This window comes from Pan troglodytes, chromosome 2, assembly GCF_028858775.2.
Source record: "Pan troglodytes isolate AG18354 chromosome 2, NHGRI_mPanTro3-v2.0_pri, whole genome shotgun sequence".
Taxonomy (NCBI): domain Eukaryota; kingdom Metazoa; phylum Chordata; class Mammalia; order Primates; family Hominidae; genus Pan; species Pan troglodytes.
The window spans coordinates 146,657,128-146,671,235 of NC_086015.1; the positions used below are offsets into that span (position 1 = coordinate 146,657,128).

Here is a 14,108-nt window from a genome sequence, read left to right on the forward strand (position 1 = left end):
AAGTCAAGGTTCATTTTTTGGCCTACGGATATTGTATTAGGTTTCTATTGCTGTGTAACAAACTACCAAACCTTAGTAGCATAAAACAACACCTGTTAGCTCCCAGTTCTGTAGGTCTGATCTCTGGCATAATGTGACTGGATTTTCTGATTAGGATATCACAAGGCTGAAATGAAGGTACTGGCTAGGCTAGGTTCTTGTCTGGAGGCTCTGGAGGAAAATCTTTCTAATCTCATTCTTCTTGTGGGCAGAATTCATTTCCTTGAGGTGTAAACTATAGCTCCCTTTTCCTTTCTGGCTGTCAGCCAGGTATTATTCGCAGCTCCCAGAGGCTTCCAAAATTCCTTGCCATGTAGCCACTTCCAACTTTAAGCCATGATGGCGCATCAAATCCTCCTGAATGTATGAGTTCCTCTTCAAAGACTTGCCAGAGAAAACTCTCTTCTTATAAAGAGGTTCATGTGATTAAGTCAGCCTCACAAGGTAATCTTCCTATTTCAAAGTCTACTGTGTCATATTAAGATAATCCATCATATTTGCAGTTCCAAGGATTATGCAAGGCATGTGTATCAGGATGGGGAGGGGCAGAAAATGCTGGGAGTCATCTTAGAATTCTACCAACCACAGATAGACACTTATTCTAATACCATTTGCTGAAAATACTATCTCTATGCCGTTGAATTGTTTGTTAACCTTTACAAAAATCAATAAGCCATAGTTGTGTAGGTCTATTTATGGGCTTTTTCTTCTGTTTAGTTAATTTATATGTCTATCCCTTTGTCAATATCACATTTTTTGGTTACAGAAATGTTAAAGTGAGTCTTAAAATCAAGCAATCTGAGTTTTCCAACTTCATTCTTTTTGAAAATTGTTTTAGCTATTCTAGTTACTTTGCATTTCTTTCTAAATTTAAAAATCAGTTTGCCTGTATCTACAAAATGTCCTCCTGCGATTTTGATTAGAATTGTATGAAATCTCTTGATCAATTTACAGAAAATTGATGTCTTAACTATATTTAGTCTTCTAATTCATAAACACAGCAAGCCTCTCCATTAATTTAGTTCTTTCTTGGTTTCTGTTATTGGTATTTTGTTTTCAATATACAGATCCTGCATGTGGTTTGTTAGGTTTAGTCCCAAGTATTTACATTTTTTTGAACTATTGGAAGTGGTATTGACTTTATTAGTTTCTGTTTCCAATTGCTCATTTCTAGTAGTTAGATATGCAATTGATTTTTGAGTACTGACCATGTATCCTACAACCTAAAATCACTTATTTCTAGAAGTTTTTTTTTTTTTTAGGTTTCTTTGTTCTAAACAATTATAAAGGCTGAAAATTGGGCACTTTTATTTCTCTCTCTCTACACTGTGTGTATCTTCTTTATTTTTCTTGTTTTATTGCACTGGCTAAGATTACCAGGACAATATTGAACTAGAGTTCCTTCCTAAAATTAGGAACATTTGTCTCATTCTTAATATTAGGGAGAAAGCATTTGGCTTTTCACTATTAAATATGATGTTAGGTATAAGTTTTTTTAGATGTCTTTTATTAGTTTAAGGAAGTTTTCTCTTATTCCTGGTTTGCCAAACTTTTTTTTAAACATGAATAAAAATTAATTTTTATTAAATGCTTTTTCTGCATCTATTGATATGATCATGTTTTTCTTTTATCTGCTAATATACATTTCAGTGATTGATATTTACCTACTAAACCAGACTTGCATTCCTGAGATCAGTCCCACTTAATTGTAATGTGTAGCCTTTTTAAGTATTGCTGGACTTGATATTCTAGTATTCTGTGCAAGATTTTTGCATCTATGTGTATAAAAAAGATTGGACTATAGTTTTACTCTATTGTGATGATGTTTTACTTTTGTATTAGGGTAATTCTGGCCTCTTAAAATGAGTTGAAAGATATTGTTCTGCTTCTGTTTCTTGGAAAAGATTATTTAGAATTAGTGTTGTATCTTCTTTCAAAGAATTTGCCAGTGAAACCATCTGGGCTTGTAGTTTATTTTTTTGGAAGGTTTTAAACTCTAAATTCTATTTCTTTCTTTCTTTTTTTTTTTGAGATAGAGTCTCACTCTGTCGCCCAGGCTGGAGTGCAGTGGCACAATATCGGCTCACTGCAACCTCTGCCTCCCAGGTTCAAGTTATTCTCCTGCCTCAGCCTCCCGAGTAGCTGAGATTACAGGCTCCTGTCACCATGCCTGACTAATTTTTGTATTTTTAATAGAGACGGAGTTTCACCATCTTGGCCAGGCTGGTCTCGAACTCCTGACCTCGTGATCCATCCACCTTGGCCTCCCAGAGTGCTGGGATTATAGGCGTGAGCCACTGTGCCTGGCCAATTCTATATTTTTAATAGATACAGGATGATTCAGTTTATATATTTCTTCTTGAATGGGTTTTGGTAGTTTGTCAAGAATTGTTACATTTAATCTATTTTGTTGAACATATGTGCAGAGAAAATTGTTTGTAGTATTCCCTTATCATCAGTTTAATGGCTGTAAAATCTGTCATGATATTCTCCTTTCTTGCTCTGTTGCCAAGGCTGGAGTGCAGTGGTGTGATCATGGCTCACTGCAGCCTGTCTTCCAGGCTCAAATGATCCTCTTGCCTCAGACTCCTGAGTAGCTGGGACTATAGGCATGTACCACCATGCCTGGCTAATTTTATTTTTTGCACAGATAGGGGTCTCCCTATGTTGCTCAGACTGCTGTCAAACTCCTGGGCTCAAGCAATTCTCCTGCCTTGGCCTCCCAAAATGCTGGGATAACAAACATAAGCCACCTGATCTGGCCCCTCCTTTCATTTCTAATATTGATGATATGAGTCTTTTTCTTTTTGTCAGCGTCACTAAAAGTATATCAATTTTATTGCTCTTTTCAAAGAACCAGGTTTCGGTCATCGATTTTTCTCTACTGTTTCTCTATTACCAAGTCTATTGATTTCTGCTCAAATTTCTTTTTATCTTTCCTCTTACTTGTTTTGGGTTTAGTTCGCTCTCTCAATGTTCTAATCCTGGAAGATTAGATTGTTCATTTGAAAACTTTCTTCTCTTCTAATATAGGTTTTCAGTGCTATACATTTCTTTCTGAGCGCTGCTTTAGCTGTATTCCACAAATTTTGAGATTATATTTTCATTTACTTCAAAATATTTTCTAATTTCTCTTGAGATTTTATCTTTGACTCATGGATTAGTTAGAATTGCATTATTTTTCAATTATTTGGAGATTTTTCAGTTATTTTTATATTTATTTCTCATTTAATTCCATTATGATCAGAGAACAAACACTGTATGTTATCATTTCTCTTAAATTAGAAAAGGTTTTATGACCTATGCTATTGCCTATTTTGCTGTAATTGCAAGCACTTGAAAAGAATGTGTATTATGCTGCTGTTGGGTAGAGTGTTCTATAAATGTCAATTAAATGCAGCTGGTTGTTAGAATAGTTCTTCTGTACCCTTGCAGATTTTCTATCTACTTGTTGTATCAGTTACTCAGGGACAAGTACTGATGTTTGCAACTATAAGTGTTAATTTGTCTCTCTTCCCTTTCAGATTTATCAATTTTTGCTTTATGTATTTTAAAGCTATATTCTTAGGTGCATACACATTTTATATAGTTCTGTCTTTTTGGAAAATAAACTCTTTTATCATTATGTAATTCCCTCTTTAATCCTTGGAAAATTTTCTTGCTCTCAAGACTATTTGATTTAATATAGCCACTCCAGCTTCATTTTGATTGGTGTTTGCATGGTACACCTTTTTTCATTCTTTTACACTTAACCTATCTATATCATTGTATTCAAAGTGTGTTTCTTATAGACAGCATATAGCTGAGTCTTGTTTTTAATCTGCCTTGACAATCTCTTTTAACTGATGTCTTTAGGCAATTTAGATTTAATGTAATTATTGTTATATTTGTATTTAGATCTATCATTTTATTACCTGTTTCCAGTTTGTTTTCTCTATTTTTCCCCTCTGTTTTCCTCTCCTGTCTTCCTTGAAGTTATTTGAATTGATTTGTTTTCCATTTTAATTTACCTATTGAACTTTTGACTATATCTCATTGTGTATGTGTTTTAGTGGTTGATCTAGAAATTACAGTATGAGTATATAATTTTTTACAATATATTTTGAATTAATAGTTTACCACTTCAAGTGGAATGTAGAAAACTTACCACTTACAGGTCCCTCTACTCACTTTCCTTTTTGAGAACCCCATAAGACAATGTTAAAATTTTTCCTTCAATAACCATACATATTTTCAAAACCTTAAGAAAATATATTAAACAGATATTTACTATTTCTATTGCTGCTCCTTCATTCCTGCTGTTCCAAGATTCCCTCCAATACCATTTTCCTTCCATATGAATACATTCCTTTGGCATTCTTTTTTTAAAGAGCAGATCTGCTGGTGAAAAATGTCATACTTTTGTTCAGATTAGATAATTTCTTATAATCTTCAAGTTCACGGAATATTTCACCTGTCATCCTTTATTTTGTTTTTAAGCTAATTAAGTGAATATTTTGTTTTGGTCATTGCATTTTCCATTCTAAATTTTTTATTTATTTATGTATCTTCTATTTCTCTACAGTTTTTTTTTTTCATTTTTCCATTTGTTTCCATTGTGTATGCTCTTACTTCTTGGGGCATGGTTACAATAGCTGCTTTAAAGTCTTGATTCATTAATTCCAATATATGTGTCCATACTGGGTTAGCATCTTGTGAAATATTAAGATTTTTCCTGGATCTTGTGAGACATTAAGATTTTTCTGGGTATTCATATGCTAAAAAAAATTCTAGAAATTTGGATACTATGTTAGATAACTCTGGATCTGGAATGTTAAGTGACATAGGATTTTCCTGGGGAGAATGTTGAGATTTTGTTTTACCAGGTAATCAAACCAGATTTGGTCCAGAACGCAAGTTCTTATCTGCCTTCTGTTGCTGGTTGTTCCAATGTCAGTTAAGTTTGAAAGTCTTTGCAGTTGCCTTTAGATTTTTCCTGCATATGTGATACCCAGTGTCCAGTTGGGGAGCTGGGTAATGTTCTGACTTATAGTTCATTTCTTATTGTCTTTGGTGTATGCTGTTTAGGCTCAGACACATGCATATACAGCCTAATTTTGAGCTCGAAAATTTATAGACAACTTTATAGGGTCGCTTTCTCAAACTCCCTTTTCTCTACAATCTTCTCTACATTTTCTAGCTTCCCAAAGCCTCTTTTCCTGGTCCTCTGGCTAAAAACTCAGAGTTTTAATTTTCCCACAGCGCTGCATATTTTCTATGATTTTCCCATAACATTGCACCTGTTTCCAAGGCTAATCGGTGAGAGGATTAAGAGAAAAAAAAAATACAATGGGAATTCTCCCCCATGATCTTAGGACCAAAGTTCCTCTGGTTGATATTTTAGGTGCCTTTGTAACTGTTGCTGCCATCGTCACCTGTCACCTTATGATTGCTGGGATTGGTGAAAAGAGAATGAAGAAAACAACAACAAATCTAAGGCATATGTCCACTCTTCTGACCCACAAATGTCCCCTTTCCTTTATCTTGTTCCAGAAACAAAGAATTTCTCTTGTAGCTTTCTCTCTCTTTCTTATTTTATAATTCTAGTGTTAAATTGTCTATGAGTCCAGGCCAAGAGATTCCAGAGAGGAAACAAAACGAAAACTCACCACCAGTTCAATAGTACTCTGAATTCTGGTTTATTCCCCTAATATGTCTGTTACCATTTACTTTTTAGAATCCTTGTATAACTGCTACATGCTTTGTTCAGTGTTTTTAGCTGCATTCAGAGGGAGAGAAAGTGGGTGGAGTAAGTGTGCTTACTCCATTTTGACCAGAACTGGTACCCTTCTCCACAGCCTTTGAATAACAAGTTCCATCTACTGCATTCAAAATCACTTTTTTTTTTTTCAAACGTTGGCTGTTACCTAAAGTACAAATACATCTATTACTTAAAGTAAGGACACCATATTGGATAATGCTTTATGATAACAGGCTAATAAGTCTCCTTTAATAGACCAGAATGTCCATTGTTTGGTAAACTTAGTAAATGAGAGAAGCTTATTGATACCGATATTCTCAAGAGCACCTTCAGAGAAGACGACTAAGAACATGGCTTGTGGATCATAGCTGGCAGTTGTGGAGTTAAAGACTGTTATCTCTGGACCTGAGACAATTTGGCACGCAAAAATAAAGCGTATTAAAGAACCCAGATGGCACTGAAAGCAAATTTAGGAACTGCTAATTCATAACAATTGTTATAAACCTAGAATATTTTTAGGTTAAAAACAAGTTACTATAGTTATCCAATATCTCTAATGTAACAAGTCAAACTAGATTGATTTAAGCAATAAATATTTAGATTTATGAAATGTATTGTAGAAGAACATAAAGAAAATAGAACAAAACTGTAAAAGGCAGTACCAGGTATGGAATAAATCTACATTTAAATGAGTAAACTGGTTTTCCATGTTTCATGAGAGAGCATATTTCTCAGGTCTGCAGATTGATATTGATTAAATTGATACAAAGTATACAAATTTGCACAAAATCACTACAAAATATAATACAATCAATACAGCTTGATGAAATGTTACAAATTAAATATCTAAAAAGTTCCCAAGCAAAGATTATTATGTTAAGAAGGAGATAGAAGCATGTTTTAGAAAGAACCTTTTTGAGCTATTGGATAATATAATCCTTTTTGTGAGCATTTTTCTTTAAGGCGTTTATCATTTTAAATGCAGAAATAGGAGTTGCCTGTAAAATTGGTGAGTCTAATTACTATGGAAAATGGACTAAACCTTCCAGAGACTATTTCTATTTCCCATGTATACCATGCTTTCTAAATATAGTTAATTAATAATAGTTTATATGTGTATATGTGTCAGGGGGACAATAAAATAGTATTTGGGTAAGAAAAGGCTCATAGGTATCCTCTGGTACTGTTATAGCAATATTTGTTGAGCACTTACTGTGTGCCCTAAATTCTGTACACACAGAATACTCAATCCTTATAATGTTCGAAAGGGGTAGATATCATTATTCCAATTTTACAGATTAAGAAATTTGAGGAATAAAGACATTAAATTTATTGCTCAAAATCCTACAGCTTTAAGAGAGGGAGGCACAATTAGGACTTGCTCAGTCTAACTCCACAGTATATGTGTGTATTGATAGACTACATTAATATAACAATGAAGCAAACTGTTAAACCCACATGAAACTTTGAATGCTAGAAAGGAAACCAAACAGAACACAATCAATATTAAGATAACTTAATTATATATATTCCTCCATTGTATTAAATTAACATTTCCTCACCTCAGTAATAAAGGAAGTCTGTATGGAAGCAGATATATTTAACTCTGCTATTATTTAAGACTTAAAAATAGTACTAAGGACAGTTCTCTTTTTATCTTTGTATACATATTTGTGATGGCTGTTATCTTAAAACTTTGTAGCCAATGGGTATAAATGATAAATAAATCATTTGAGGATGGCTTTTGGTCATAAACCAAAAATTGAATATAAATATTTAAGTAAAATATTGATTGTGGGCTGGTGTGGTGGCTCATGCCTGTAATGCCAGCACTTTGGAAGTTTGGGATTGAAGGATTGCTTGAGCTCAGGAGTTTGAGATCAGCTTGGGCAATGTAATGAGACCTCATCTCTGCTAAAAATAATTTTAAAAAGATTAGCTGGGCATGGTGGTGCACACCTGTAGTCTCAGCTACTTGAGAGGCTGAGGCAGGAGGATCACTTGAGCCCAGCAGATCAAGGCTGTGGGGAGCTATGATTGAGCCACTGCACTCCACCCTCGGTGAGAGAGCAAGACACTCTCAAAAAAAAAAATTAATAGTAGAAGGATTGCACTATCTAAAAGTTACTCACTCTGCAATAGATGTAAGTCAATGTATGCAAACAAATTTTTTTATTGATTTGGGGAAGAGGCTGACGGCAGGATAGTTTGGGATCCTGAATAGGGTTGGGAGATGAGCATGAGGGTAACAAATTACTATAAGTACCGTAATTCTAAATTCCTGTAATTGAGGAAGACAATCTTCTCCACTTGGCTACTTTGGACTAATCTCATTTTATTTACCCGTAACTGTCCCAGGTCAAAAAGAAAACCTGCACTGAAGAATTTCTGTGTTGTATGAGCCAGTCAGCCCAATCACTTGTGATGGATGAAGATTTCCTGTGTTTGTTTTTAACAGGCCTGTCTTGGTTTAAAAAGTACATTTCTTTCTTCAAAGGATTTGTTAATCAGGGTAGATTGCAGGCATTGAGAATAAGCTCATTTATTCAGGGTGCCAGAAGAATGCACTAGTTGAGTGTGCAGGCCCTAGGCTTAGGCTTCCCAGATTGGAGCCCGATTCTGCAGCCTGGCGGTCGTGTAACCGTGGGCCACGGTGGCAGTTGTCAACCACCCTGGGAAGCGGCTGCTATCATCATCCCCATTTTATAGATTAGAAGCTGAGTCACAAGGAGGTTATATACTTTGCATTTTATTATCTGATATCTGGCACAGAGTAAGCACTCAATACAAGTCAGTTATTATTGTTAGAGTGTTTAGAGGTCAAAAATTGGAAGCTGTAAAGGTTATCTTGTTGAGGGCACTTTTCTAATGTCAGCTGGGAGACAAGTTCTGTGTTAGTCTGGCATTCAAGGCCTTCCACGCTGTGATTCAGATATTGTGAAGAGATGGGTCCTACATTCTCATTTGGGGAGCCCAGGAAAGGTTTGCACTGTGGTATGGGCTCCATTCTCATGAGCTATTTGCTGAAAGTTTCTTGGCTCCATGTGGTGCTGTACCCTAAGCCAAGAATGGGGTTACCATCTTGAAGCTTATTATCTGGTGCCACTGCCAGACAGCTCTGCCCTGTGGTCTTTAATGTTTATTTGTAAGCATGTGCAACCATTTGGTCGATAATCTTGTTTACTGGCTTTTGTAGGGCAAAGCCTAACACCTTTGGTCTTTTATGTTTCCTGGCTAACAGCAGAGCTAGTCCTTGGAGACTCCGGTTGGGTTTTCCTCACCGCCAGTATTAATGTATTCCACAGAAGGGAGGAGAACCAGATTTTAATCAAGAAACCATTCTACTTTATTTTACATGAAAACCTCCAAAATAATGCTGGAGGAGTCTTTTCCTTTTCTCCAGAATTTTAAAAAGCAAAGGTCTGATTTATTTTCAAAATACAACAGCTCCGGGACAAGAAATTTGAATGGTGCTTAGGACAAGACTCAATCAATGGAAAATTTGTTTCACATATAAAGATCATTATTTGTTTCTCTAAACATAGGATCATTACTGTTTTAAAGTCAGTTGCATCAAAGTGCAATTCATATTAATACTATCAATTTTTGCTTTATATAAAACATTTTCTTTGCATCCTACTGTGGTAGTTTGCGGCTGGATGGCAAATTTTATGGGGATTAAAAAAAAACTAATTCAAGTACATATCAAATAATTTCAGAGAGAAAAATGTAGACTCAAGAAGGGAAGGCCACGTAAAGTAGATAAACAAATCACATTTTAATTGAGGGTGTTTGGGTTCATTCAATATCACATTTGTCTTCGCGTCTCTTGGGTTTCTCCATTTATGTCATTTTATTAAAGCTCCAATTTACTTACTTCATGGTGTTTTTGGAGAAAAGTCTGACAAGGAAGTTGGTTAACGAGATGTAGCTCTGTAAACAAGCAAAGCCTTGCTAAATAGAGTCCAAATGATGGGTGACTATGAGTTTAAAGCCATAATGGAATTGAGAATTTCTTTGACAACATTATAAACCATGGTAGGAAAGTGGAGCATATGATGGTATCACTGCAAGTTAGTGCGTATTTGTATACACACAGTGACATATTCTTTAATGTTTATTCTATTACGTCCTATTTCCCACCCACTGATCGGTGCACAGTGACTCTTCCTCTTTAAGTGAGCCCCTCCTCCCTTTAGTATAGGTGCTAAGGAATCTACACTGCAGGCTCAGATTGCCTGGCCCTTGGCAACCCTGACATCTGACAGTATCAATATTAGCTCCATCTCCACTAGGGGTAGGAAGTCTAAACCAGCAGTTCTCAAAATGTGGCCCTGGGACCAGCAACAGAGGCATTTCCTGGATGTGGTAGAAATACAAATTCTCAGACTTTGACCAAGACCTAGTGGATGAGAAACTTGGGCTGGGGCTTAGCAATGTGGGTTTTAATGAGCCCTCTAGGTGGTTCTGATGTTCATTCAAGCTTGAGAGCCATTGGTCTTAACTTTTTCTGCCCTGTATCTATCTGTCTGGGTTTACTTCCTGGGTGCCCACAAATCTATGAACTTCAGTTTTTCCCCTTTAGTTTTCTCATGAATGGGTCTCTGGTCTCTCTGGGTTTCTGCCCTGATGTCAGATTTATACTCTAGTTCCCAGCTGAGATCATCACCTTGCTCACTAGACTGGAACCCTGTCAGCTCAATTCCCTAAACACATCACAGTCCTGCCTTTACTCATCTCCCTCCTGGCTGGTGGCCAAGTCTGGCAATGAACTGGTTGGGCCGTTTGGAGCCAGTTCCTGCTGGGTCATCGCCATGACCTGGCTGCCCCATGCTGTGCCCCCTGGCAAACTGCCATAACACTGGCCAGGCTGACTACCAGGCACTTCACCCCTGGATACCATGGTTCACATCAGTATCTTTCCTTTCTTACTAGGCCTTGTCCTATAACCTGGATAACTGTCCTAACCTGTTTAAAGCCCCACTATAATACTCCTCTCTCTCTGCTGAACCAGATATTAAGGGGCTGCATAAGTTATGACACCTATTTGAAGTCAGTGGATGCTTTTGGAAAACACTTTAAGAGAGGTAGGTAAATACTTTAGGATAAAACATGTTACTAATTTGGGGACAACTTCTTTTGGGGTAGAAAAAGAAATAGTAGAAAACAAATTATATTTTATTACTTTAAGGAAATCCTGACATCACTACTTTATGTTCTGAATATTTGAACTCACCTAATAGTGTATTCAGTACTTGCATTTTGTGGGGACCAGCATCCTCTAACTTGGTTTCCAAGCCCTAATTTTTCCATGCAAGGATCTACTTATTGAATTTTGTTTTCCAGAAACCTAAATACACCACCGTCTTACTAACAGTTCACAGGAGACTCAGTGCTATAGAGTTTAATGCAATCTGTGTACTCATCCATGGGAGCCTACAGGTAACCACCACTGTGAAAGAAATTGCAAGTCACATTTATGTGCTTAGGAAGTAATTCAAGAAGCATTTGAAAACACTCCCTATTCACCTTTAGTCAAAGCCTTTTTATGTGTTTAGCAATATTCACAGTACTTCAAGAAGTCCTTTTTTTCCTTGAATTTGGTTTAATGCATAACCAGTTGGCCTGGTTTGAGCATAAGGTTTCTTATACTAAACTTGTGAGACCTGCAGTGAATGGTTAATGAAAGTGTTTACATTTGTGGTTGTATTCATTTAACTTTTCATGAATTATGTATTCAATCCTACTATGTGCCAGGCACTATACTAGGTGCTGTAATAACAGACTCTTGACTGTAAGAATCTTCTTGGAAGTCCTTTTCTAGTCAGATGGATCTTTACGTGTTGAAGGCAGTAGGTATAAATCTGTCTTATAGATAATCGGTAGGAGTCAGGAAGGGACTGCATGATCATCAAAATGTATAGATTTGATAAATAAAATGTGATTTGCCTAAAGCACTGTTGTTACCTTCTGGGATATGAAAATGAGGACCCAGGTCACAAGAACATTAAACAAAGACAGCCACACTTTAAAATAGATTTACCCCTTTTCACAATTGACACCAGCTACCCGTTTCTGTCAAATTGTCTGCTCCTCCCATACTTCAGGTTTATAGCAATCATCTTCCAGAACTGCTTACTGGAGGGCCACTGACTGAAGCCTTTATCCCTTTTTCCTGTATGAAAGTGTCTAACTTGCGTCTATAGCATCCCTCTGGCTAAGCATATGGCTCACTAAGCAAGTATGTTTAAGCATTTCCTATGTCCCTGTTTCTGTTGTAAGTGCGGTGAGGAATTAAAAAACAATAAATTCACTTTATCCTTTGTATTATAGATTTTTCTGTATCAATCCTACTGGACTGTATCTTGAGGACAAGACCTGTGTCTTATTTTTGTAAACTCCATAGTATACCACATTGTACTGAATACAGATTGTTGAATGGAAGAATTGATAGATGAATAAATAAATTTCTAGGGACAGACTATAAACAGACATCATCCTAGGATTTGGAAGCCTCCTGGAAAAGTCAGTGTGGTTGGTACTATGTCATATTGTTTCACCTTATGAGTGAAGGTCAACTTGACTGCTGGGAAAGTTAGGGTAGGACCTGCCACTGTACTATTGACTAAGTCAGCAATACCAGAAATTGAACAGCGCAGCCATGCCTCATAATGATTTCCTTTGCTAGACGGTGTCACTCACCTGATCTGAAGCCAAGTCAACATGGGGGTTGTTCCTCCTCCAAATACCCAGACAGTGAAGAACACGAGCAGCAGTGTAGTGGTAAACATCATTTGTTTGGGCTGAGATTCTGTGTTCCGAATAGCTAAGGCAAATGCGATCGCTCCTCGCAAACCTTGCAGGAAAAACCAAAGGAGAAAATAAACGCCTTGCAGGTGTCTTTTTCATTTCAATGGATTCATCTTTACAATTTGCTGACACAATTTTTTTAAATTAATCTTTTTATTTTGAGATAATTATAGATTCATAAAGAGTTGTAAGAAATAAAACAGAAAGACACTGTGTACTATTTCTTCAGTTTCCCCTCAATGATATCATGCAAAACTATAGCTCAATATGTCAACCAGAATATTGACATTGATCCAGTCAAGATAAAGAACATTTCTGGCTGGGTGCAGTGGCTCACACTTGTAATCTCAGCACTTTGGGAAGTTGAAGTGGGAAAATCACATGAAGTCAGGTATTCGAGACCAGCCTGGGCAACAAAGCAAGACCCTGTCTCTACAAAATTTTTTTAAAAATTAGCCAGGCATGGTGGCATGTGTCTTTAGTCCCAGCTACTCGAAAGGATCACTTAAGCCCAGGAGTTAAAGGCTGCAATGAGCTAGGATTATGCCATCAGTCTGGGTGACAGAGTAAGACCCTGGCTCTAGAGAGAGAGAGAGAGAGAGAGAGAGAGAGAGAGAGAGAAACATTTCCATCACCACAAGGATCCTTCACATTGCCCTTTTATAACCACACCTACTTCCCTCCCACATACTCACTCCTTAATTCCTAACAACCAGTAATCTATTCTCTGTTAGGATGATTTTTGTCATTTCAAGACAGTTATATAAATGGAACCATGCAGTATATAGTCTCTTGGAATTGCCTTTTTTTTAACCCAGCAAAATTTGCTGGATAATCATTCAGTTTGCTGAATTATTGACAGTTGTTCCTTTTTATTACTGAGTAATATTCCACAGTCTGGGTGTTCTACAGTTTGTTTAACCACACGTCTGTTGAAGGGTATCTGAGTTGTTTTCAGTTTTTGGTTATTACAAGAAAGGATGCTAAAATTTACATACAGATTATTGTGTGAACGTAAGTTTTCATTTCCCTGAGATATATGCCCAGGAGTACAATTACTAGGTAGTATAGTATTTGCATATTTAGGTTTTTAAGAAATCACTCAATTGTTTTCCAGAGTGGCTGTAACATTTTACATTCCTACCAGCAATATATAAGTCATCCAATTTCTCTGCCTCCTTGGCAGATTGGTGATTTAACTTCTTCATTGAATTGCTTTTGGAACTCCATCAAAAACCAGCTGGGTATATTTGTGTAGGTCTATTTCTCAGTTCTGTACTTTGTTCCATTGATCTATGTGTCTGTCCTTCTTCTAATAGCACACTGTCTTAATTATTGTAGCTATATAATAAGCCTTAACATTGGGTAGAGTGATTCTGCCCACCTTATTTCTTGTTTTCAAAATTGTTTTAGCTATTCTAGTTATTTTGCATTTCCATAAAATTTTAGAATAATATTGGCTGTATATACAAAAGAAACTTTCTGGGAACAATTACTTTTTAAAAATCAAATGTGTCAG

General features: G+C 36.4%; 1 protein-coding gene across 1 annotated transcript in view; it reads right to left on the bottom strand.

The window, feature by feature from the left end:
* SLC9A9 (solute carrier family 9 member A9) overlaps nt 1–14,108 on the bottom strand; it is a 582,779-nt gene that overhangs the window by 189,504 nt on the left and 379,167 nt on the right. The window contains exon 12 of the mRNA XM_001162912.4: nt 12,482–12,635. Coding sequence (XP_001162912.2) covers nt 12,482–12,635 — 154 coding nt within the window. The remainder of the gene's footprint in view (nt 1–12,481; nt 12,636–14,108) is intronic.